This window comes from Ranitomeya imitator, chromosome 3, assembly GCF_032444005.1.
Source record: "Ranitomeya imitator isolate aRanImi1 chromosome 3, aRanImi1.pri, whole genome shotgun sequence".
NCBI lineage: Eukaryota > Metazoa > Chordata > Amphibia > Anura > Dendrobatidae > Ranitomeya > Ranitomeya imitator.
The window spans coordinates 787,747,656-787,772,706 of record NC_091284.1 but is presented as its reverse complement, the minus strand read 5'-3'; the positions used below and the strand labels follow the sequence as shown (position 1 = coordinate 787,772,706).

The window sequence follows — 25,051 nt, the reverse complement described above, 5'->3', positions numbered from 1 at the left end:
TGACCATGAATGGGACAGCATTATAAAAGCAATAAAAAGAGATTCCATATTGAGGTCTACTTTAAGGGTATGTTCACACAGCATTTTTAAAGGTTTCACTCCGAAATATAGCTGAAAAATGTGTTTTCTTCATTGCTTAATGGATGTAAAATACCATAAAAGAAAAGCTAAAATAAAAAGAATGGCCAAAAGATATTTAACGAAAATGCCAACAAAAATTTTAACACGCTTCAGGAAACGTTAAAAAAAAAACATTTACAAAAGCACTGAGGAATTTAAAAAAATGCTGACATTTCCAGATGCAGTTTCCACTTGAAAACCCTGTTGCTTTTGCCTGCCTGAAATAAAAAAATATATAATCCTTGGGCTAGGCAATCACAACCACACGGCTTCTCTATGGGGGAAAATTAGTGATAATTACAAGAATGAATACATGCTGCAAAAATTGCGACTTTTTCCTTAAACACTGAAGCAGTAAGGCTAGGTTCACATTAGCGTTTCTGTGCGCAGCGTATCATCTGCAAGCGCAAACGCATGCCAAAACGCATGCAAAGGCACGCCTGCACATCATCTAGCGCATGACAAAAACAAAAACACTGCGTGGCATGCGTTTAAATGCGTTTTGGCATGCATTTGGGTTTTTTATGCGCATGGTGGAGGCTGTGATATCATTTTCTGGACATGCACAGTCTAAAGTACACATGCGTATCGAACGCATGCGTTCGCATGTCCTTGCATACCAATGAGGTCGCCAATCATCTGCAATCGTCCGCATGCAGACGATTGCGCAATATTTGACGCCTCAAAAATGCAACATGTTGTGTTCGCCGGAAACCGCCGCACACCGCGAAAAGATGCATACGCATGCGAACGCATGTAAAAGCATGTCGCTGCGTACACCATGTTAAAGATATGTACGCATGATGCATGCGGTTGTATGCGGATCATACGCTGCGCACAGAAACGCTAATGTGAACCCGGCCTTAAGTCATTCTATTCCTGAAAGTTCCCTGTGATTTCTGACTCTCAAGAGTTGCTGTAGAATACTTGCCACTATGACCAAATAGAGACTTTTAGTAATATGCCCTTTGAATGTGATCGCTGTTCTAATCAAAAATGTGAAATTTAATTTTAGACACATTGGGGCGTTAAAAATATGGTTGCAAAGAAGACAAATACGTTTTTTTTCTGAGCATTTGGTGTAATGCCAAATTTGTAACACTGTCCAAAGAAGAATGGCACATTACCTGGTGACATTGTAATCTGGAGGAGGCTGGTACCGGAGGACAGACACCTCCGTCCGAGACGGTTGTGAGGTGGGATAGGGATTTATCATTTCATGTACCATCAGGCGCTGCTGGTCATTGTAAAAGTGTCCTTGTTCCTGAATTTTATTCACAGGAGTTGGGGCCTGTTTCACCTTGTAGGGATAGTCTGGTGGAGGTCCTCTTTGCTCCCCACCTTTGCCAAAACTTGGAGCTGGAGATGGAGCCCCATGTTTAAGTCCTTTAATGCTGCCCGAGGAGTGTTGTTTAAGTACGTTCCTCTCGAGTGACAACATTATCCTTTCACTCATCGAGCGAACATGACCCTGTTTGAGTTCTTTAAGTGCCTCATCCTGGTGAGCCTGTCCACTGTTGGCCCGACTGACAGCAGGCCTTCCTTCAGTTTTGGATTTATGATTGGCCACAATGCCGGCAACATAAAAACCCGGGACCATAGGTCCAGGTGGCTGAGCTCTAAAAAATTGGGACTGAGCCTTGGCTTCCTCGTAGGTTGGCAATTCCTCGTTATTTTGTTGGGGCTGGGCTGTCCTCAAGGTTTTCTCCATCACAGTGTTGTCCACCTGATGTTCTTGCCCCTGTGGTTCTTGCCTCGCTGACTGGCCGACCATTTGTGGGTCTTCTTGGGTGAGGTTTTCAGTAGATGAAACAGAATTTGCAGGGATATTAGTTCCTGTTGCTTGTTGTATGGCCAGAAAGTTCATATTATCGTTTGGATTGCCATATCTCAGCTTCTCTTGGAGTAATCGCTTAAGAACGGTTCCTGTTGAAGCATCTTCAGAACCTCGCATTTCCACCTCCGGTATCCGGTGGAAGTCTTGAGGTATGAAGTTGGACCTTTGTTCTTCTTTGAAAAATTCTATGAAAAAAAAGGAAACAGAAAATTAGCAAAAACATAAAATAAAGTTGGAAATTTGTCACATCTGACAGAAATATTAGCCATTTTTTGGGCTGTATTGCAGACACCATGACAAAACCCAATAGTCCCAGTTATAAATCAATGTTGTCCATCACATAAATGGAAACCAAGGAAAATTTTTTTACCAAAACAGTTAAATACTGCTGAAAAATCCCAAGAAATAGGTTTGAACAAACCCTTCACCCAAGTGGTCCCTGACAATGTTTTGATATAGACAATAACTTACCACCTGCCTGTTCTTTCAGGATGCCTGGTGATTCGGCAACTACGGATGATTGCTCATTGCTGGTAGTGTACAGACGACAGTCCTGATAAAGACAGGCATTATCATCACAGGGTATAGGGACACAGAGATTGTAGTATCCTGTAGAAGCACCTAGAACAAGACAATAGAGAATTATTATCGGTGGCGTCATCGTTAAATGTAAATACCACCCAAGACCCATTGAAACGACTTTTAGGCAACATTTATGGTCTATATTTTGGTTGTAATACCTACAACCCATTCAACTGAATTCTGCTGGATTCCAGAGAAATCGCAAAGGTTTAATAGGTGTAATACAAACTCAACAATTTGGGAAAATTGCGCAAGGCTGGGCAGAGTCATGTGTTACATGCTGAAATTGCACCATGAAAACAATAGAAACCAGAAGCGATTTTGTGGACTTGTTCGCACTGCTGATCATTACAGACGTCAAATTCAGAAGATGAATTAACTATATGGTTTTATCCAACGCGTTTCGAAGTACAATACACTTCTTCCTCAGGAAAAAACATATACCGTAGATGTATTTTTTACTGACACCAGGACTCAATAGACATCAGAACAACCAAACAACACCGGGTTCCACAGGAGATCATTACTGGCCCAAATGACCAGAGGATGGAACAGATCACTTGCTGCCAGAAGCCAAGTTGAGGGTTTACTTTCAGAAAAGGACTAACCTTTCAAGATTTCTAACATAATGATTTGCTCATATTGGAATAACATCTTGTACTTAACCACCAATATCTTGAGAGCCTCAGCAGTCTGGCTTCTTCTAGACATGACCTTTCAAAAGTTTGTCTCTCATTCACACTGAGTTTTTCCTGATAGAAACCCACCTTACGTCTACCTTCAATCAAAGCCTTATAAAACATGTATAGTCTTTTCCTGCTCTTATACAGATGCAGCATATCGAAAGCTTCATGTTTGATTCTAGCAAAGAAATCCCTCTGGAGAGGATTAATACTCCGATGCGTGATCCTGACTGCCAAGCAGATTACAAGAGATCAGTAATAGACGGCACAAATAATTACTCTCTGAGGCTGTGAGGCACCGATGAGATGGGAACTACCTAGAATACTAAAGTCAAGTATTAAAGATCTATAGGATATTCTGACAGCATGATGTAGGCTATGAGTTCGTAAGGTTAGAAGTGAATAACTTCAGTGTTAAACATGGGTGAGAGAAACAGCAGCAGTCTACGCCAAAAAGACTAACATTTTATGCAAAACTTAATATCGGTGCTCATTCAAAGGCCCATTCACACAGTTCAAAACTGACTGTGGGGGACAGACTATATTTCAATTGATTTGTCCCCACCCAGCATTCATTTTGTCAGCAGCATATCCCATTTACAAGGTATTAATGATATAATGGCCACCTGAATGATCAAACCAACTGCCCAACAGACATTGTTTTTATATCTTTACATGGGCCAATGACTGGGAAAAAACCCTACAGGTCCCCATTGTTAGCCACTTACAAAGGATGCATCTCTCTCCATCCATCTCCTTTGGAAAATTGGAGCACTTGTACTGCAATTTCAGAGCTTCCATAAGCAACGAATGGAGAGACACGTGCATGCGCCCAACCACCCACCATTCCTGACAGCACATGCCCTGGCCTCATTCTTGAGATCCCAGAGGTGGGATCCACTTTTATTGACATTATATGGTCTATCCTATGGACCATCGTTGTGTTTTGATTATTCTACTGCCTGACAATTTGGTTCCTGGTCCTGACCTCAAGGTGCTGACTGTCAATCTTCCCATTCCAGGACAGTCCTTTTCACCAGCCAGCAGCCACTCCGTTGACTCAACCTAGGGGCCTCTGCATATTTCTATATCTCTGTATATTTGTTAATTTGTGAAATACAGAGTTCTCCTGGTATCGGCTCCTTGGAGTGGCTAGCGCAAAGCCTGTCCTTGGAAGTCCCTTTAAATGCAACCAGCCTTCTACTGACTGTGCACCTGAGACCCTCATTCAGTGAAGGATACATAGAGGTTATGCATTGGAAAGATCATGGGTCTCAGCTCCTTAGGTTCCCCCTACAGAGATCAGAGCTGTACCAGAGATGACTTGATTGAGTGCTAGCAAATACAAGTAAATGCAAGTAAAAGTCTAGAAGATCCTCAAATCCACCCCATACAGTGGTTAGCATGAGTTGCCATCACCAGGGGCAAAAGTCAAGCATTTTGTGCCCCCTAGCCCAAGGATTTTTAGTACCGGAAGTTAGAGTCCCGTCCCTTTATTTTTATTACTTTATGTGTTTTTTTTATAGGGAACACTTTTTCAAATTTTGGACTAGTATCCCAACAGATGTTGATCTCTCTTATCACAAAATTACAAGTGAGTAGAGATGTAAAGCGTTGTGGGACACCACAGTGCAGCAATTTGCAGTGCACATGATTCAATACTGTCTTAATTCAGCATCTGCTCAGCCTCTATCATCTCAGTCGCTGGCGATGCAAAGTGCAGTTTGTCATCGGCTGGTGTGCTCAGCAAAGACAGCAACTGAGATGACAAAGCTCACTTCCTTATTTCTTATACTGAGAGCTTTGTGATCTTGGCCACTGCTTTTAAAGAGCGCAGCAGCTAATGACAACGTCATCTCGGCTGCTGCACTCTGCATAAGATCTGTCAACGGCTACCGAGATGACAAAGCGGCTACTGGCTGCTTTCCTCATTCAGCTCGGGCACTCACTGCGTCAATGTGACGCTCGGCGCATTGGAGATTTCTCAGCGCTGGTCCAAGGAGGGAAGGAATTTTGCACATAGAATTTGACATCGGTGAAACCATCCCCATGCTAAGATGCTATGCTAATGTGGACAGGCACAATACTGCTCAAGAATATGTAATCGTCAACGTTTTCCAATTCTATGTGGAGGTCATGGCAGGCCAGCCATTATTTTAGTTCCCTTGTCATTGCAAGGACCTTACATATAATGTATGGACACGTGGAATGGCCGACTATCTGAGTAGCCATGCTATATAAATGAAAGATGGGAAGTTTATTATCATATGAGAAGTATAGAACTTGTATAATCCTCTGCACTTCATCACCATGATTAGACACCAGGCAGCCTACGACTACACTTACTGCCTGCCTGATATACCACATCTCCAATTCACTGTGAATTAACAGCGAGATGCATCAGCAATTTCTTCAAAGCTTCTCTCTGAAGTTATTAAATTTCAAACCGGCCTAGGCATAATGGGAGAAATATTTTATTAAAAGCTAGTTTAACTACTGCTTACAAGGAGATATTCCTATAAATACAGATACCCTAGGAAAAATAAGCCTAAAGGTGGTAAATAGAGATGAGCAAACCAGAACTGTAAAGTGTACGTTCTGAACTCCGAACGTGGACTTCTCCTGGAAGTCCTTATTAGTGCTGAGGAGAGAAAAAGATCTTTCTTCTTCAGGTTCGGGTCCCTAATAACTTCTTTGGGGTTCAGGTTCAAGTTCATTTATAGTTCTGGTGCCTGAACTGAACTTTTGACTAAAGTTCTTTCCAACTTGACGAACCTGGACATCAACGGGTCCGCTCATCACCAACGGTAAATTAACTATTTAGTTTTATGGATGCAACCACGCAGCTCTGTTTGGTCAATTATCTAAACGCTACTGGGCACAAGAGCGCCGGTTGTCCTCTTCTTCTAGCATCCGTTAAATGCCCTATGAAGGTCACATTCATAGAGAGCAGATTTTTCACCAATTTAAAGCGTGGACTAATAATCTGCCCCCCAAAACTTTAAGGATACTTATTAAGTCTCCAAAAAGGTCCAGGATGATCCAGGAAAAATGGGAGACTTTCTGGTCATTGTAGAAACCTGCGAAGCTGCACTTTCGGAAAGTTTTTTATGCTTGACGCAGATATACATCATCATTGATTATGGCGATAAAAGGAGGCACGGAAGGCAGGAAAGGGGAATGGCATGGTAAAAAGTTTAAATTTGAGCAGTGAGCTTCACGTATAAAAATATGGGGCACCATGTCCTACATGTTAGATATCTCGTGTTACATGTAATACATGCATGTGCATGGACAAATCTCTACCACATCTGATCATGTACAAGACATATCAACTTACTGGGGTATAAACATAATGCTCAACTCACAGGAGCCTAGCAGGTCAAAAATTTAAGAAGGACGAATGCTTCAGTTTCCATAGGACCTCCACCACCGGTGTGATTGAGGAGGCGTTCACAATGCTGCATTTAAAAAATATTCTACTGGGGCTTAGTTTTTGCTGAATGGTCAGTATTATTTTTATACCATGTCACGTAAAATTTAAAGATTCAGCTTAATTAATTTTGTATGAAGAGCATAACAAGCAAAGGGGAGCAAATGAGTCATTTGTTTTCTATGCCATGTGGTATAAAGAACGTTATCTTTTTGCAGAGGTCGAAATAATTGTGATAAAAAAATGTTTAAACTTACGGTAACTATTTTACTTTTTGTTTTAGGTGGACAGCCCTTTATCTTATTCGAATTGTATTCCCGTTTCATTATTTTTTTCAAGCTATAATCATTTGATCTCTAATACAATCCTTTGGGATATTTAATATTCCAAAATATTATTGCCTCTGGCTTTTTGACCACATAGACTAAGGGATTAATCATTATTAATCTGTCACCAAAAATCTAGTCTATGCGAGAGTGATCGTCAAGAGGCTTCACAATAGTCGTGAGTGACCAAAAATTTTGAGACTGACACAGGTTTTGATTTTCAGTTTGATGCTTCAGAATATTTAGATCTTTTAGTTGGATGCTTATATTGTTACTGGAGAACAATCAGCATTTCATACGCTTTTCAACTTTTCTTGACAAATACATCAAGTTTATGTAAAAACTCAATATTTAAAAAGTCGACCTTTATTTTTCAAGACATCTGCCCTTCTTCCCGGCAGTTGGATACCAAATCCTGACTGATGACCACCCATACCTGTCTAATCAGTGTTTGGAATTTATCACAATTTCTTTGGTTGTGTTTGTCTATACACTTTTTGAAAACTGAGTATAGGTTCTCAATAAGATTCAGTTTTGGGGAGTTTCCTGGCCATGGATCCAAAAATGTCAATGTTTTTTTTACCGAGCCGCTTAGTTATCACTTTTGTCTTGTTTCGTGGTCTCCATCATGCTGCAAAAAACATCATCACCAAATTGCTCCTGGATGGTTGGGAAAAGTTGGGATCCAAATCCTTAGTCAATACCATGTTCTTAGGCAAAATTGTCAGTGAGCCCTCTCAATGGATGCAACATCCTCTCATATATATGGTCTCAAGACACTTTCGGGTTGAAATGATGGCAGAGCTCACCTCTCCGGATAATCATTCTTCCAGAGGTCCCAAAAAGTCTGAAGGGGGCTTCATCAGAGAAAATAACTTGTAAGTACATAGATTGAGCTGCAGAAGACTAGGGTAACATTATTTTCTCTGATAAAGTCCCTTTGATGATGCATTTGTCAAGAAGATTGCAAAAAACCTATTAAATGTTTATAATTGTTCTTCCATTCCGGAAGGAACAACCGACTACAAGATCTAAAAATTTTGAAGCAGCGAAAATTTGTTAAAAACAAAACTTGCATCAGTCTCAAAACTTTTGGCTACGGCAGTACAGAATATTAGAAATTTTACTCCGATTACAATTTTGAAAAAAAAGGGAGAAGCAGGTGATCGTTTTACAAACTTCTCCCTCAGCTCTCCATGTTTCATAGCTGCGAGATTATCGTACACTGTTTGTTATTATAATTAACGCCAATTATAGTTCAGCTTCCTCCCATACGCACTCAGTGTTTTCAGAGCACAACAATTTTTGTATTTTCTGTGAATCTCAAGGACTTTTTGGTACTGCCTGCCAGACTGTTTGGTGCCAGGTCTGTGATAGCAGCTTTAAATGCAAGATAAAAATTTACATTCCCACTTGATTTTCTGATCTGTGTTTGGACAGTTAAACACAGCAGAATTTTTGTGCAAAAACAGCGGAAAGAAAACAGCATTTACATGGCCTAAATATGCAAGCAAAGTGGATAAAAAAGCAAAGTAATGTGATTTCATTAAATCTCCTGAGCTCGGTTCATCTGAAGATGCTACTGATCTCTGCGGTTTCACTGCTTTTTTTCTCTAGAGTCTTCGGTGGAGCTTGAAAAAAACGCATTCCCCCCCCCCCCAAAAAAAAAAAATCGCTATTGTATTTTTAAGTGCAGGATCAAAGCTTTTACGTATGGTACTAATAAAAAAGCATTAAAAAAGTGGCTTCACATCTGCACCAAAAACGCAGATTGTTATTGCGTTGCGTGGTGCGGACACCTGCAGAAAAATTGCAAAAAACAGCAGTATAAAAAAAATCATATATGCTATGTGTAAACATTGACTTAGTGTTACATTATCATTATTTTTTCTTGTTGATTTTATAGAGAAAAAAAAATCACAACATTTTTTACACCCTTTGCTGATCACAATATATAATCCAATCGCCGCGTTGTGTAGGTTGTTACGATTGCAGGGGCACCAAATAAGTTGGCTTTTTGCAGACTTGAGTTTTTGTTTTTTTAAGTGCATTAAAAATTACATTATTGTAATTGTTTTTCATTTTGTTTTAGTAATTTTATAGGAAGAAAACAATGTTTCATTTATTTTCCCCCTAGAATACAGGGACATAGAAATACACTGATGTGTACAAATGTATCTCTATGTACCTGTATATTCTACCTGTAGATTCAGAGCCTGCAAGTAGCTTTAGCTACTACCTGCAATGATGTAGGTTGTGTGTTCACTTCCCAGGAAAACGCACAAAAAAAAGATAAAATTGTATTTTTGTAATTGATTTTAATTATTTTTTAGGCAGTTTTATAGGAATAAGAAAATCTGACTTTTTCTTCACCTCTAGAATACAGGGACATAGAAATACACTACTACATACAGATGTATCTCTATGTACCACTATCTTCTGCCTGTGATTTCACTGTCTCCAAGGAAGCTTCAAATACACAATATACTCCTATCTCTATCAGTGCATTGCTTTAGCTAATGCCTGCAAAGATACAGGTTGTGGGTTCTATTCCCAAGGAGACCAGATCACAAGAAGAGAATTGTTTATTTAATGTAGTATGTACAGAAAGATGCCAGCTCTTCCCCTGAGGAGACTCAGAGGGATGAAGACGTCAAAGAGAAGTAGTATTGGAAATCCGGCAAAGCCTTGACGTGCCGTAACAGCGGGACTAACCTTTCTAATCGGGACAGTCTTGCTAACTCCGATTGGGAGCTATGGTCATATTGTGACATACTGTTTATTTTAAAAATTTAGTAGACTAATATGGGATTTGTTTTGGTACGTTTTAAGGTTTTTGTCCCTTTAAATTTCAAGTTGCAATCCATTCACACTTTCTACAAGAGGCAGCGCATGGAGAGGCCCAGCTAGCAGATTGAATCAGTGCTGTGTTACATTATCGCTGGGCCTTTCTGGTTGGAACAACATACTGTATTTCCACAGAGACTTCCTGTGCTGTGTGACTTCTCGGGCAGAATGTAATCTGAGCCCTGAACATTTCACCGGACTAAACATAAACATGTTCCATTCATCTCCTGTTTCCTGCAGGTATCACTTCTGCTGAGCCGTGATAACATCCAGCGCCAAGTATTAAACCGGGGGGACCCTTGCGCCAGGGGAGGGAGGACGTTACCCTGCCGCGAATGCCTGAAAGTTTTCTTTCCAGCAACTCCCAGGATACTAAAAATAAACCCGGCTAAATATTTTCTCATGATCTGCAGAGATCTCCTTAGGGTCATAGACCCAAAATGTCTAAGAAAAAGTCTCGCCAGTAGCACAAAATTAGTCATAGAAAAAAAAGCGTCTGCTGGTATTTGGGGTGATAAAGTATCTTCCTAAAATGGTTCTCAATTTTGGTTTTTGGAAAGTGCAGTGAAAAAAATCATGCGATATCTTGCGATGAGATGAAGACGGGAATTGTCTCAGATCCGAACATCTAAAGACGGATCAGATTTGCTAAACTTCAACACCCGATCCTTGGGTTCTCTAAGATACGCCGCTACCAGAGGCTTACTCCCCTCTCCCCAGTGGAAAATGATGAATACTTGGTCAATAGCTATGTAAAGTATATTCCACGTTAAGGCCATGTTCCCACCTAGGGAAATATGGTGTCTGAATGCTAAAATTTAATAGCAAAGTTTGTTTTTGGTTTATTTTCTGCATCTTAGATTTGATGCATTTTTTTTACGTGTATTTTTTTTAAGTGTAGAAATGCTGGGATTCTTCAGTTAAAAACACAACTGCATATTTTAAGTCTTTTTTTCCAGGCTCTTCACAGAAGCCTATAAAAAAAGCATTAACAAATGCAGAATAGAGTCTTTAGTGCAAAGTCAGAATGGGTTTTCATGAATTCACATCCACTTTGCTTGAACTGTTAATCAGCAAATTTTCTGTAGGAAAAAATAAAATCTAATGGGAAAAAAACACAGTTTACACTATGTTGGAACATCGTCGTATATCCACGTTCACGTGATGCGTTCCAGATGTGGTTCTCCCCAGACTTAGAAGAAGGTTCTGTGAAAAGCATTGACAGAATTCTGCACTTGCCATCAAAAGTACTAAACACCTTGACAGAATTTCAAGTGACAATATATTGTTAATATATCCCAAAATTCAATCCCACTTACGACCTTTCTCTTCCCTTCCGGTGCTAGTGCATGGGAGCAATAAAATTGGGAAAAAGAAAGATCCTAAAACGCCTACATACACATTAGAACAAAGATGGCCTAACCCACCGACACTGTCTAATCATGTGTATAGAGCTTCTCCCGACAGACAAGGTTCGGGCGGTATGAATTGCAGTTGCAGATCCTTCTTGTTCTCTAGGAGATAGGCCACCACCAGAAGTGTCCAACAGCGACTTTCAACAAACTCCCTTTTGAGAAGAAAGTAATATTCAGTCACACAGTTCGGGTAGCCAGGAGAGGTGGAAGACAAATGAACAATCATTTGGCAGACAGCTATCTAATGTGTAGTCCTTTTGTTGGCCATGGACACAAGACAGCTATCGACAGCCATCGGTGAAAACTGCCCGTAAACACGCAACGCACATATCGGCTCAGCATTCTTGTTTATTCCTATAGAAAAAAAAAACTCACAATGGCAGCGCAGATCTCCCAAAGGAGCAGAAGGTTAGGCAGGTTGAAATCTAAAGCCTCCCATATATTTTAGTTAGCTGACAGCTGAGCTCGGTCGTGCGCTCCCATGTTCTCTATGACAGAGCCGCCACCAGACATATCTGGAGGTGGCTTATCTTTAAAGAACAAAACGATCAGCAGTCTGAAATTGGACATGCTATTTCCTTATCTCTCCCAACAATCATCTTCCGGATGCCCCCATACACAGTAATCTGTCATTTGAACCTGTCGATACACCGTCAACGTTAGAAGCTATAACGGTGTGGTCAGTAGAGTCTCCAACTTGTGAGGACCCCATGTTCAGGATTAGGATATGGCTACACGGGGACATAAGTGGAAAATATTTCCAAATATGTTTGAATTTTGGCCGCTGGTCATAAGTGACTTATTTGTCAAACGTCCATACAAAAATTGCACTTCTAAAACAGTCATGCAACAACAAGTTGCAGCCATGTGCACAGATCATTTTGGTGGCTTGTCTGAGAATTGCTGTTGTGTGACACATGTCCACAGGTCACTATGTAGCCCCAGCGTTATTGAGCACTGCAGCACCTTTATGGTAGTAACCAGTAACCGACATAGGACAGTCCATGAGCATCGAAGAAGGCAACTCCATGCTGAATACTGTAGCCCCGTATTAACATGGGGGGCATACACCAACAGATCAAATACCGGTAACCTACCCTAACGATATTACATTCTTGTAAATCCTCTGTAAGCACTTCATAGGGTTGTTATAAAGTCATATTTCCACATACATTTTATTTAGAGAAAAGAGGGAGACACAAAAGCGCAAATAGGGTCTTATGAAACGTTACACAAAGTTGCCCACCAAGAGAACTATTCACCTGGTGAGATTGAAGGAAGGACATATATTAATGGCGGCTGCTGCAGATCCACAGGTCAGTGCAGGACCTGATTGAAACACACACTTAGGTAGGAAAAAAGGATAATCCCCGCGCTGCCGCAAGAAGAATTCCAAAAATTGTAGAGGTTTCAATGTGGTTTATTCATGCTGACGTGTATTTAAACCCTGTATACCTATGACTGTTGTACAATATTTGTGGTATGTCCTGATGAAGGGGTCACCTGAACCCTGAAACGCGTAGAATAAACCACGTCGAAACCTGTACAATTTTTGGAATTATTCTTGTGGCAGTGCGGGGATGATCCTTTTTTCCTACCTAAGTGTTTGCACATATATTTTATAACATTTAAAGCTCATAAATAGGATATTTCTTTATGATCAGTGGGGATCCAACCTCTGATCTTGGGAATGAAGGATTATTTAGTGTTTTGGCCCTTTTACGGTCTTTCCCTATCCCGACTGTGCAGGAAGATCGCAGCGCCGCACCATTTAAGTGATTGCAGCTGCTTGTAGTTTTCTATAGAATTTTGTGAGAAAAAACAAGAAGGGGTCGCAATACAGAATTAGTGCCGCAGCCCCATCGTTCTCATGATTGGTGGTGGTCTCAGAGGTAAGACCCCTGACGATTATAAACTGATGGCATGATATGCTACCGTTATGCCATCAATTCACAAGATGGGAATACTCCTGTAAGTTCTGTTCAAAGTCATCAACCAGAAAATGTATCTAGTGAGGTTCTGACCTAATATAAATGAAATATGTCTGGGCTGGAAGCCAGTTATACGTCTGCGGACTTGTCAGTACGCAGCACATGAATCAAATGTTCTAAATCTAGGATACGGAGCTCGGTAACCAATCTATATCTTATAAAGAAAAAAAAAACTTCTCTCCAGTACGCCGTTCCTCACTTATTCCTCCTGGGATATATGGAAAATTGGTTGACCTTATATTTGTCAAAGAAGGCATATCCTTTCAAATTGCTGACTGTGAACAGTAACGGCCAAAAGTTTTGAGACTGAAATACATTTTGATTATCACATAATTTGCTGATTCAGTTTTTATAGGGATAATCTGTAGTAACTCTAGATAGTTTTGAAAGGGAAGTCATTCCTTCCCATGAATCTCAACGTAACTCACAAAAACTTAATTTTCACAGGATTTCAGCCCTGCCACAAAATGACCTGCGTACATAATTTCACTGATCATCTCGATAGCTCGAGGACAAGGCAGCTGTCACTCTGTCGTTCTGATTGAATTATAAGAGCAGACTGGTTTCTTTAAAGAAGACTGGTTTTTGAAAGTGTTGTCTTCTTTTGTAAATCATGGATATCCCCAAGGACACATGTGCAGTCATCACTGCTTTGCATCAAAAGGGCTTTATTGGCAAGGACATTGCTGCTTGTAAGATTGCCCCCAAGTCATTGAATCATCAAGGACTTCAAAGAGAGAGGTTCAATTTCTGTGAAGAAAGATTTAGGGAACTCAACAAAGTCCAGCAAGTGCCAGGACCATCTCTTAGGCCGGTTTCACACGTCAGTGGCTCCGGTACGTGAGGTGACAGTTTCCTCACGTACCGGAGCCACTGACTCACGTAGACACATTGAAATCAATGTGTCTCTGCACATGTCAGCGTGTTTTCACGGACCGTGTGTCCGTGTGCAAAACACGGAGACATGTCAGTGTTCGTGGGAGCGCACGGATTACACGGACCTATTAAAGTCAATGGGTCCATGTAAAACACGTACCGCACACGGACACTGTCCGTGTGCAGTCCGTGTGCCGTGCAGGAGACAGCGCTACAGTAAGCGCTGTCCCCCCAGCCTGGTGCTGAAGCCGCCATTCATATCTTCTCTGCTGCAGAGAAGATATGAATGGCGGCTTCAGCACCAGATGCAGGGGACAGCGCTTATCTCTAGCGCTGTCTACTGCACGCTCCGTGTGGTACCCAGTCGGCACACGGGCGGCACATGGCTGCCGCACGTGTGACACACAGATGGCCTAAGTGAGCTCACGGACACGGATAATTCCAGTACTGATTTTTCCGGTACCGGAATTATCTGGACGTGTGAGACTGGCCTTACAGAGGATTCAGCTACATGATCGGATCAACACCTGTGCAGAGCTTGCTCAGGAAAGACAGCAGTCAGATATCAGTACATGTGCCTGGACAGTGAGGGGGAGGCTAGACTGGCAGCAAGGGAAGAAAAGGTGAGCGTTATCATTTTGTGTCATGCCACGGGCTTTTTATTCATGGAGGGGGCTCACTCACAATTTTGCCTAAGATTATTGCCAAGAATAAAGAATGAGCTCTAAACATCCTCCAAGAGAAACTTGTCCCAACCATCCACGAGTAATTTGTTGATGAACGATAATTTTTACCGCATGATGGAGACTGTGTCACAAGGCAAAATTGATAACTTAGTGACTCGTTGGAGAAAAAATTTACATTTTGGGTCCATGGACGGTAACTCACCAGATCTGAAACCCAATGGCAAAGTGCAGAAGTCTAAAAAAATAAGGGTACATGTCCTCTTAAGAAAAACAATGGAAATACAAACTCTCCATTCACTTAAATTATACAAGGGCCTCACAACTTTCCACCGCAGGAGATGTCAGGGGGCAGAAGGATTGGACATCTTGAATTAAAATGCCCAATCTTTTTGTTTTCCATCTGACAGCAGCTTACTCCACTCTGCCCATACCGAAGACATGTATGATTGGCACAACCGAGCGTACATGTGTATTGTGGAGTTGAACAAGATATCTGCCAGCCTGGGAAACATTTGGGTGGCAGATATCCAAGGTGGTCTTTAGGTGTCACTGTACAAATGGTGGCATAGGAACATGCCTTCACGGAAAAGTTTTTGGACTAAAATTTTAAAAGTGGACTACTGCTATTCAGCTGATGATGGACTGTCGTCAGTCGTTAAATGATTGTATTAAAATCTTGGATAGAAAGCATCCATTTTGATCGACTTTAGGCTGAACGTGTCTGGCCATTTTTAAGGTGGAATCAGAGGAGACTGCACGTCTGTCACTTTAACAGTATTCTAATCATTGTCCAATATCCATTTCTAAGCCACAAATGAAGATATACGGTAATAAACATCCCTGTAAATAGAAAGTAAATGTTCCCCCAGGGTATTTCTTTGTATTTTAAATTGAGTATCTGCATTGGGAGGTATCTGATTCTCATTTCAAAAGCTTAAAATACATGATAAAAGACTCCTATTGCCCCAAAATATCTAAAATATTGCTTATTTTGCACTTAAAGATCCAATATTCGCTACTTCAGTTAAGGCATGTTTACGCAGTTTTTACCATTTTTTTTTGCTTAAAAAAAACTTAGTTTTTCCACTCATATTTTAGTGTGCATTTATTCCGTGCTTTTTGTGCATTGGTTGGGTGCTGTTTTGTTTAAAGCAGAAATACCTCAAGTGTTGTCATTTTGCTCCCTTATTCACTATAGAAAAAAAATCACCATATGCACTGGGAGTGTTTTCCCTTTTTTAAACAACAGGAAGCTTATTCAAAGAGTATATGCCAGATTTTTCATGCGTAGTTTGAAGCAGAGTTAGCTACAAAATCGATGTAGAATACCCTGTGTAAACATAACCCTAGGCAGTGTTCCCACAATGCCTTCATGATGTTTTTTGTAATGTGATTTTCTAAAAAAAAAGCTGCAAGACGAAGCTATTTTACTGCATTTTCTGAAAATTGCTGCACGAAAAGAAGCATCTAGAACACAATGTGGGCACATGGACCCAGACTATGTTCTGCAGGAGTATTTTTTTAAAGAGGTTTTTCCAAAAACTGCTTGATCACTAGGATCACTTAATTATCTATGATGTGTCCTATTGTGAAGTTTAGCACTTTTCAGATGCAGATTGCACGATCGGCATCCTGTAAGATTTCGATCATCTGCTTGTTAGAGGGTTATGAAAGGAGCAGCAAACAAATGATCGACGCCTGACAAGAGGTTAATCATTTGCATGCTACTTCTGGACCTTGAAGCAGCTCCAGTATTGGTGTCACCCATGTTTGATAGCTCTTGTCTATATGCCCCTGGATATACTGTATAGCCAACACAGGATCCCATTATATCAGCCATTGTTTTTCATGTGGATTTTGAAGCAGAGTTAGCTACAAAATAAATACATTTCTGAGTGAAGCTACCCTTAAGGAAATGTGCACAGATCTTGTTTTTATACCCATCAAGTTTTCGAAGAACCTTTAGGAAAATGCTGGTTGCTTTTTTCATGAAGCATCTTCATCAGCATCTTTTCAGTTGATTTTGTGGGCTGCCGGCATCTTTTTTTTTAATTTAAACTTTTAGGTTATGTGCACACGTTGCAGATTATTTGCGGTTTTTTAGCGTTTTTGCGCTATAAAACGGCTATAAAACTGCAAATAATCTGCATACATTAAGCATCCCATCATTTATAATGGAATCCGCAATTTCTGTGCACATGATGTGCGTTTTTCCGCATGAAAAACGCATTGCGGAAAAATAATGAACCTGTTCATTAATTTTGCGTTTTTTTTCGCGGATTTCCCACTGTCTAATGCATTGGGAAATGTCCGGGAAAAAACGCGCAAAAAACGCATCAAAACCGTGCAAAAAACGTGCAAAAAAACGCATGCAAATTTCATGCGGAAATCTGGCAGAAATGTCCGGATTTCCACAGGAATTTTCTGCATGAATTCCTGAACGTGTGCACATAGCCTTAGGCTGCCGTCACACTAGCAGTATTTGGTCGGTATTTTACATCAGTATTTGTAAGCCAAAACCAGGAGTGGGTGATAAATGCAGAAGTGATGCGTATGTTTCTATAAGGGTATGTTCACACGTTCAGGATTTCCATCCTTTTTTTTTCCTGACTGTTTTTTAAAAAACTGCAGCTCTTGGCAGAAAACGCAGGTCCTTTTTTTGGTCCTTTTTTGGTCCGTTTTTGATGCGTTTTTTGATGCGTTTTTTGATGCGTTTTTTTGATGCAGTTTTCTAGCCAGAGTCTGTGTGTTTTCTAGGAATTTTTTTAGGGTTAAAATGGCTGAAAATACCCTAACCCTACCCCTAACCCTAACCCTACCCCTAACCCTAACCCTACCCCTAACCCTACCCCTAACCCTAACCCTACCACTAACCCTACCCCTAACCCTACCCCTAACCCTAACCCTACCCCTAACCCTACCCCTAACCCTACCCCTAACCCTACCCCTAACCCTACCCCTACCCCTATTCTAACCTTAGTGAAAAAAAAAAAAAAAAAAAATTCTTTATTTTTTTTATTGTCCCTACCTATGGGGGTGACAAAGGGGGGGGGGTGTCATTTACTATTTTTTTATTTTGATCACTGAGATAGGTTATATCTCAGTGATCAAAATGCACTTTGGAACGAATCTGCCGGCCGGCAGATTCGGCGGGCGCACTGCGCATGCGCCCGCCATATCTGCCGGCCGGCAGATTCGGCGGGCGCACTGCGCATGCGCCCGCCATTTTGCAAGATGGCGGCGCCCAGGGAGAAGACGGCCGGACGGACACCGGGACGCCGGGTGAGTATAAGGGGGGGAGATTAGGGCACGGGGGGGGGCATCAGAGCACTGGGGGGGGGCATCGGAGCACTGGGGGGGGGCATCGGAGCACGGGGGGGGCGGGATCGGAGCACGGGGGGGGCAGCCACACTCCGCCCACGCACTTCCGCCCGCTCCCCGCACTTCCTGCTGCAGCGGTTCTGCACATCAAACCGCAGTAAAACCCGCAGATATATTTTTGATCTGCGGGTTTTACTGCGGTTTGGACCTCACAATGGAGGTCTATGGGTGCAGAACCGCTGCGGCTCCGGAAAAAGAATTGACATGCTCCTTCTTTTTTCCGGGAGCTATTCAGCGCGTCTTTTTTTTTACAATTTCCGGACCATGTGCACAGTGTGTCCTGTTTTCCATAGGGTACAGTGTACTGTACCCTGCATGGAAAACAGCCGCGGAACCGCAGCGGCAAAACCGCCGCGGTTCCGCGGTAAAAAACGCACTGTGTGAACATGGCCTTATACTTTTCCTTTGACTGTTCCACTCCTGGTTTTGGCTTACAAATACTGAGGTAAAATACTGACCAAATGCTGCTAGTGTGACGGCAGCCTTAATAGTAAGGAGCAAGCCGCCCAAAGAATGGACATGCTAATTCTTTTAACCACTTCCCTGCTTTTGAAGTGGTTAAAAGAAGTGACAAAAAAAAAAAAACAGAACATGTGCCCAGAAAGTCATACATTGCTGTGCATCATGTTCATTCTGAATTTTTTTTTTTAAGCTGCGTAACCTGACCTGTGGTGCGTTTTGAACTCCGAAACATGTCAACCGCTTTGGAGTAAATATGTGTTTTATCTGTAGATTTTCCCCATAGACTTGAATTAGATGAGGAAAAATCCTCAGGTAAAAAAGCATATGCGTTTTTAGCTCGTATACTCTGCAGAAACCCGGTCTTAGGTCATTATGCGCTGCATTTTTCCAACAAACTGCTTTTGAAATTGGGGGCTGAACATCTTCAGCTGCAGATTGAATTTGGGTTTAGGGCAGAATCTTGACAATGTATGACTCGGTTTAGACTTAGTCTGTGCCCACTGTCGGGTGCATATGCTCAGGACGAAAGCCCCTGATGGTGGCCTCATTCAAAATGGATAAAGAGGCATCCATTTATCATAGAAGCCCACTGTAAGGGTATGTGCACACAATGCGGAAAACGCTGCGAATCCGCAGCGTTTCCGCAGCTGCGGGTCCGCAGCAGTTTCCATGAGTTTACAGTACAATGTAAACCTATGGGAAACAAAAAACGCTGTGCGCATGCTGCAGAAAAAAACGCACGGAAACGCAGCGGTTTACATTCCGCAGCATGTCACTTCTTTCTGCGGATTCCGCAGCGGTTGTACAGCTGCTCCAATAAAAAACTGCAGTTGTAAAACCGCAGTGAAATTCGCAGAAAAACCGCTGTAAATCCGTGATAAATCTGCAGCAAAAACGCAGCGTTTTTGCCCTGCAGATTTATCAAATCCGCTGCGGAAAAATCCGCAGTGGACCATTCTACGTGTGCACATAGCCTAAAGAAACCGGTCTGCGGTGGCTTCCTATACACTTAAAACAATGGGTTTGCTGGTGAATATTAGCCACACGAAGGCTGAAAGAACACACTTTTGGTTTAGGTCTGGTGAATGGCCACTTATGGCGATACAGCAAGTACCTAGGATAATTATTATGACCTAACAAGACAAAGAGATCAATTAGGCCGCTGTTACACGTCCGTGAAACACGGACCATGCTCATATCGAAAAACCCCACCGACCGCCGGGAATCCTAATCTGACCCAACTACCTCAGGAACATTTATGAAGCAGTTCGCTCCAGTCAGGAGAATCAATGGTTGGGCCGGGTATTGGCCTTTCTTTCATGGACACGTGAATTTGTGAATCCGGCCTTAAAAGAACAAAGATGTTTACTGAATCTCAAAAAACGTACGACAGGAAAAAAAAATTACGCGCCATCATAAATCAAGCCACAAAACCAACCAAATGTGCTGTAGACAGGAAATCCAAACCACAAAACTATTAAAGGAACTTCTCATCCTCTAAATATTTGTTCCTCTCATCGCCCAGGACACCTTCATACACTCGGGAGCAAAACTCTAGACATTATTGTCTTCATTCCCTCAGTTTCTGAGGAAAAAAAAATATCCATATTGCCCATAACAACCCAGAATAGTTCAGCTTTCACTTTCACACCAGCACCAGTAAAATGGTTGCTATGGAAAAAGGCCAAATTTTCTCTTGTTCTGACACAAGGCCTTGCAATTATTTTTATTGCTGTGTATAATGCATTTTAATCCCTTAGGAACATATTTGCCTACTGTAGGTCTTCACATATGGCCACATTAGCGTTCTTGAGGCTTCATTTAGACATCTAGGTGTTGGGTTATTTTGCTGCATATGTACTATTTTTCATCAGTTCAGTCCATGTAGCATCTGGTTTTCAAAGCTTCTCGTACCTATAAAAAACGTTAAAAAACAGACCTATCCAAGTCTACAGGTGCGTAGATCTGTTTTTTTTTTCTACTTATACATTGCCACTATTGACATAGGAAACTGTATTCAATTTTGTAAAAATGTTTGTGTTGATGCATAAAAGTGGATGCCATACGGAAGTAAAAATAGAGATACAGCCCACAAACGTCTGGTATATAGATGGAATATGAGTTAAAATTGTTTTTTTTCTGGATGCAAATAGAACTACTGGTATATATATACAGTGGGGCAAAAAAGTATTTAGTCAGTCAGCAATAGTGCAAGTTCCACCACTTAAAAATATGAGAGGCGTCTGTAATTTACATCATAGGTAGACCTCAACTATGGGAGACAAACTGAGAAAAAATAATCCAGAAAATCACATTGTCTGTTTTTTTAACAATTTATTTGCATATTATGGTGGAAAATAAGTATTTGGTCAGAAACAAACAATCAAGATTTCTGGCTCTCACAGACCTGTAACTTCTTCTTTAAGAGTCTCCTCTTTCCTCCACTCATTACCTGTAGTAATGGCACCTGTTTAAACTTGTTATCAGTATAAAAAGACACCTGTGCACACCCTCAAACAGTCTGACTCCAAACTCCACTATGGTGAAGACCAAAGAGCTGTCAACGGACACCAGAAACAAAATTGTAGCCCTGCACCAGGCTGGGAAGACTGAATCTGCAATAGCCAACCAGCTAGGAGTGAAGAAATCAACAGTGGGAGCAATAATTAGAAAATGGAAGACATACAAGACCACTGATAATCTCCCTCGATCTGGGGCTCCACGCAAAATCCCACCCCGTGGGGTCAGAATGATCACAAGAACGGTGAGCAAAAATCCCAGAACCACGCGGGGGGACCTAGTGAATGAACTGCAGAGAGCTGGGACCAATGTAACAAGGCCTACCATAAGTAACACACTACGCCACCATGGACTCAGATCCTGGAGTGCCAGACGTGTCCCACTGCTTAAGCCAGTACATGTCCGGGCCCGTCTGAAGTTTGCTAGAGAGCATTTGGATGATCCAGAGGAGTTTTGGGAGAATGTCCTATGGTCTGATGAAACCAAACTGGAACTGTTTGGTAGAAACACAACTTGTCGTGTTTGGAGGAAAAAGAATACTGAGTTGCATCCATCAAACACCATACCTACTGTAAAGCATGGTGGTGGAAACATCATGCTTTGGGGCTGTTTCTCTGCAAAGGGGCCAGGACGACTGATCCGGGTACATGAAAGAATGAATGGGGCCATGTATCGTGAGATTTTGAGTGCAAACCTCCTTCCATCAGCAAGGGCATTGAAGATGAAACATGGCTGGGTCTTTCAACATGACAATGATCCAAAGCACACCGCCAGGGCAACGAAGGAGTGGCTTCGTAAGAAGCATTTCAAGGTCCTGGAGTGGCCTAGCCAGTCTCCAGATCTCAACCCTATAGAAATCCTTTGGAGGGAGTTGAAAGTCCGTGTTGCCAAGCGAAAAGCCAAAAACATCACTGCTCTAGAGGAGATCTGCATGGAGGAATGGGCCAACATACCAACAACAGTGTGTGGCAACCTTGTGAAGACTTACAGAAAACGTTTGACCTCTGTCATTGCCAACAAAGGATATATTACAAAGTATTGAGATTAAATTTTGTTTCTGACCAAATACTTATTTTCCACCATAATATGCAAATAAAATGTTAAAAAAACAGACAATGTGATTTTCTGGATTTTTTTTTCTCAATTTGTCTCCCATAGTTGAGGTCTACCTATGATGTAAATTACAGACGCCTCTCATCTTTTTAAGTGGTGGAACTTGCACTATTGCTGACTGACTAAATACTTTTTTGCCCCACTGTATATATATATATATATATATATATATATATATATATATATATATACTATAATCTGGTTTTATGGTGGGAAAACTGACTTCTGAATGAGCGGTTATGCCAGGTTCAAACAAAATTGTCAGTTTTTCATCCAAAAAAGAATGCACAATTCTTCATCTGTATGTCCATTTTTTACACCCGCATGCCATCCACCATGGCATCTGGTTTTTACATCGACATTTTGATAAATAATAATAAAAGCAAAGTACAGTTTTTCTATGTAACTGGATCCGTAAAAATGGATGTGATCCGTTTTCTGTGCACCCATTGACTTATATTGATCCAAAATACGGATCAAAGTAGAGCATGCTGCGATTTCTTTTTTTCACGCGGCCCATTGATTTGTGTATAAAAAACATTTCCGAGAACTACCACATTGACGTGAAATGGTCACAGCGCTCTTCGTACCCTACCTGTTTTGCTGACGGACAGATTATACGCTCATCTAGGAAGACAAAAAAATCTCTGCCCTTCCGATCACTAGCTTGGCTTCAAATGCCTCACACCTCAACCATGAGTATGGAAATCTAGAGTTATCAGCTGGTAAAGGCACCCGGTGCAAAATTGATACTACCCATTTGAACTTGTCCCTCTCGATCACTTTTTTTTACCCCTTATGCCGCAAACGCATTTAAAACAAGTTCTAAAAAATATATATTTCCTAAGATGAGAAAAAAAAATTCAGGCAAAGTTGCCTGGACTAGTTGCCCCATCAGCTTTCTGCGATATGATACCAGTCTTTTGCCCACTCATTTTTGCAGAACACACGGTTAGGTCTGGACTGTGCGTTATTATGTTTGGAGAGGGGAAGCGCACTCTGAAAGTCTTTGTCCGTAATATGGAGGGTTAAATCTTGAACATTGCCTCTTTCTGCTGCTAAAGACCGTCCAGATGTTTTCTGTAAAAATGAACCCTGGTAACAATAGAACACATGTGAAGACGGAACTAGAACCCAACAAATCGCACAAAAACGTTCTAGACCTGTGATATTCTACTCACAGCTGTCGAATGTTTCCTCGATGATAAATCCTGAGCGATAGATGTCGATAAAACCCCAAGTTCAGCGCTTTATTAGGTGCCGCCTGCTTCCCATATCCTGTCCTCCTTCTCTGTACCCCTCCTGCCTCTCTCTTCCTTCCGTCTATCTCCAGGACACAGATAGAAAGCCCTCACTGAAGCACTAGACGACCTACTGTGGACAGAGGGACCTCAGGATGCAGCTCCAGGACTGACTAATTATGGTCAGAGGCTTGAGGAGAGACTCTCAGCCCATGTCTGCAGTCTACAGTTTTCTTGTGCAGCAGATGCAATCTACACTTGCAGTTTTTTCTACACGCAGCTTTTTTTTCATGCAGTCACATGATCTTCAATCCTCCATCACAAAGAGTTTTATTCTAGACTCATACAGGTTAAAGTGATGGCCTGCCATTGTTTGGTGGCATTTCTGCTCCAAGACATGCTGCTGTCTTTTGTCTTGAAGCATCTTTTTTTGTGTCTTTTCAGTTGTTATATATAGATATATATATATATATATATAATATAACGCTGGGAGCGTCACTCTGTCCGAAGCCTTTATAGACTGCGCAGGCGCAAGCGCCGGCGCAGTCTGGCCCCCACAGAGTGACGCTCCCAGGAGATCGCGGTATGCGTAAGCACTGAACGCATACCGCGATCTCCACCGGAGAGTCAGGGACCGCCAGGAGGGTAAGTATATTCACCTTTCCCCGTTCCAGCGCTGCGTGCGGCTCCGTCTCCCGGCTCCTCTGCTGTGACAGTTCAGAGGGCGCGATGACGCGCTTAATGCGCGCCGGCGCCGCCCTCTGACTTACCAGTCACAGGCAGAGGAGCTGGAGTGTGTCTTCAAGAAAATGGCGCTGGAAAGCGCGGACTGCGCAGGCGCCGATTCCTGCTGCCGGAATCGGCGCCTGCGCAGTCCGCGCCTTCCGGCGCCATTTTCTTGAAGACACACCTGCAGTGGAGCCGGACGATAGGTGAGTATGGTATTTTTTTTTTTTATATGGCAGCAGCATACGGGGGCATACACACTGGAGCGTCTTATGGGGGGCATATAATACAATGGTGGCGGAGGATGGCAGCAGCACATGACAGAACGGGCGCAGGATGGCAGCAGCACATGACAGAACGGGCGCAGGATGGCAGCAGCACATGACAGAACAGGGGAGCAGGATGGGAGCAGCACATGACAGAACGGGCGCAGGATGGCAGCAGCACATGTCAGAACGGGCGCAGGATGGCAGCAGCACATGACAGAACGGGCGCAGGATGGGAGCAGCACATGACAGAACGGGCGCAGGATGGCAGCAGCACATGACAGAACGGGCGCAGGATGGCAGCAGCACATGACAGAACGGGCGCAGGATGGGAGCAGCACATGACAGAACGGGCGCAGGATGGGAGCAGCACATGACAGAACAGGGGAGTAGGATGGGAGCAGCACATGATAGAACGGGGGCGCAGGATGGGAGCAGCACATGACAGAACGGGGGCGCAGGATGGGAGCAGCACATGACAGAACGGGGGCGCAGGATGGGTGCAGCACATGACAGGATGGGAGCAGCAAATGACAGAATGGAGGC

The 25,051-nt window shown here is 42.2% G+C and overlaps 1 protein-coding gene across 4 annotated transcripts in view; it reads right to left on the bottom strand.

Moving 5' to 3' along the window:
- AMOTL1 (angiomotin like 1) overlaps positions 1 to 25,051 on the bottom strand; it is a 183,951-nt gene that overhangs the window by 44,962 nt on the left and 113,938 nt on the right. For 3 of the 4 annotated variants that reach the window (XR_011319439.1, XM_069759173.1, XM_069759171.1), the window contains 2 exons: positions 2,429 to 2,578; positions 1,248 to 2,142 (listed from right to left, as the gene is read on the bottom strand). Coding sequence is in view for 3 of the 4 variants with exons in the window: in XM_069759173.1 (XP_069615274.1) it covers positions 1,248 to 2,142; positions 2,429 to 2,578 (1,045 nt within the window). In the remaining variant the exon portion in view is untranslated. Of the gene's footprint in view, positions 1 to 1,247; positions 2,143 to 2,428; positions 2,579 to 23,453; positions 23,623 to 25,051 lie in introns of those variants that run through there. The other variant, XM_069759172.1, reaches the window with a different exon arrangement.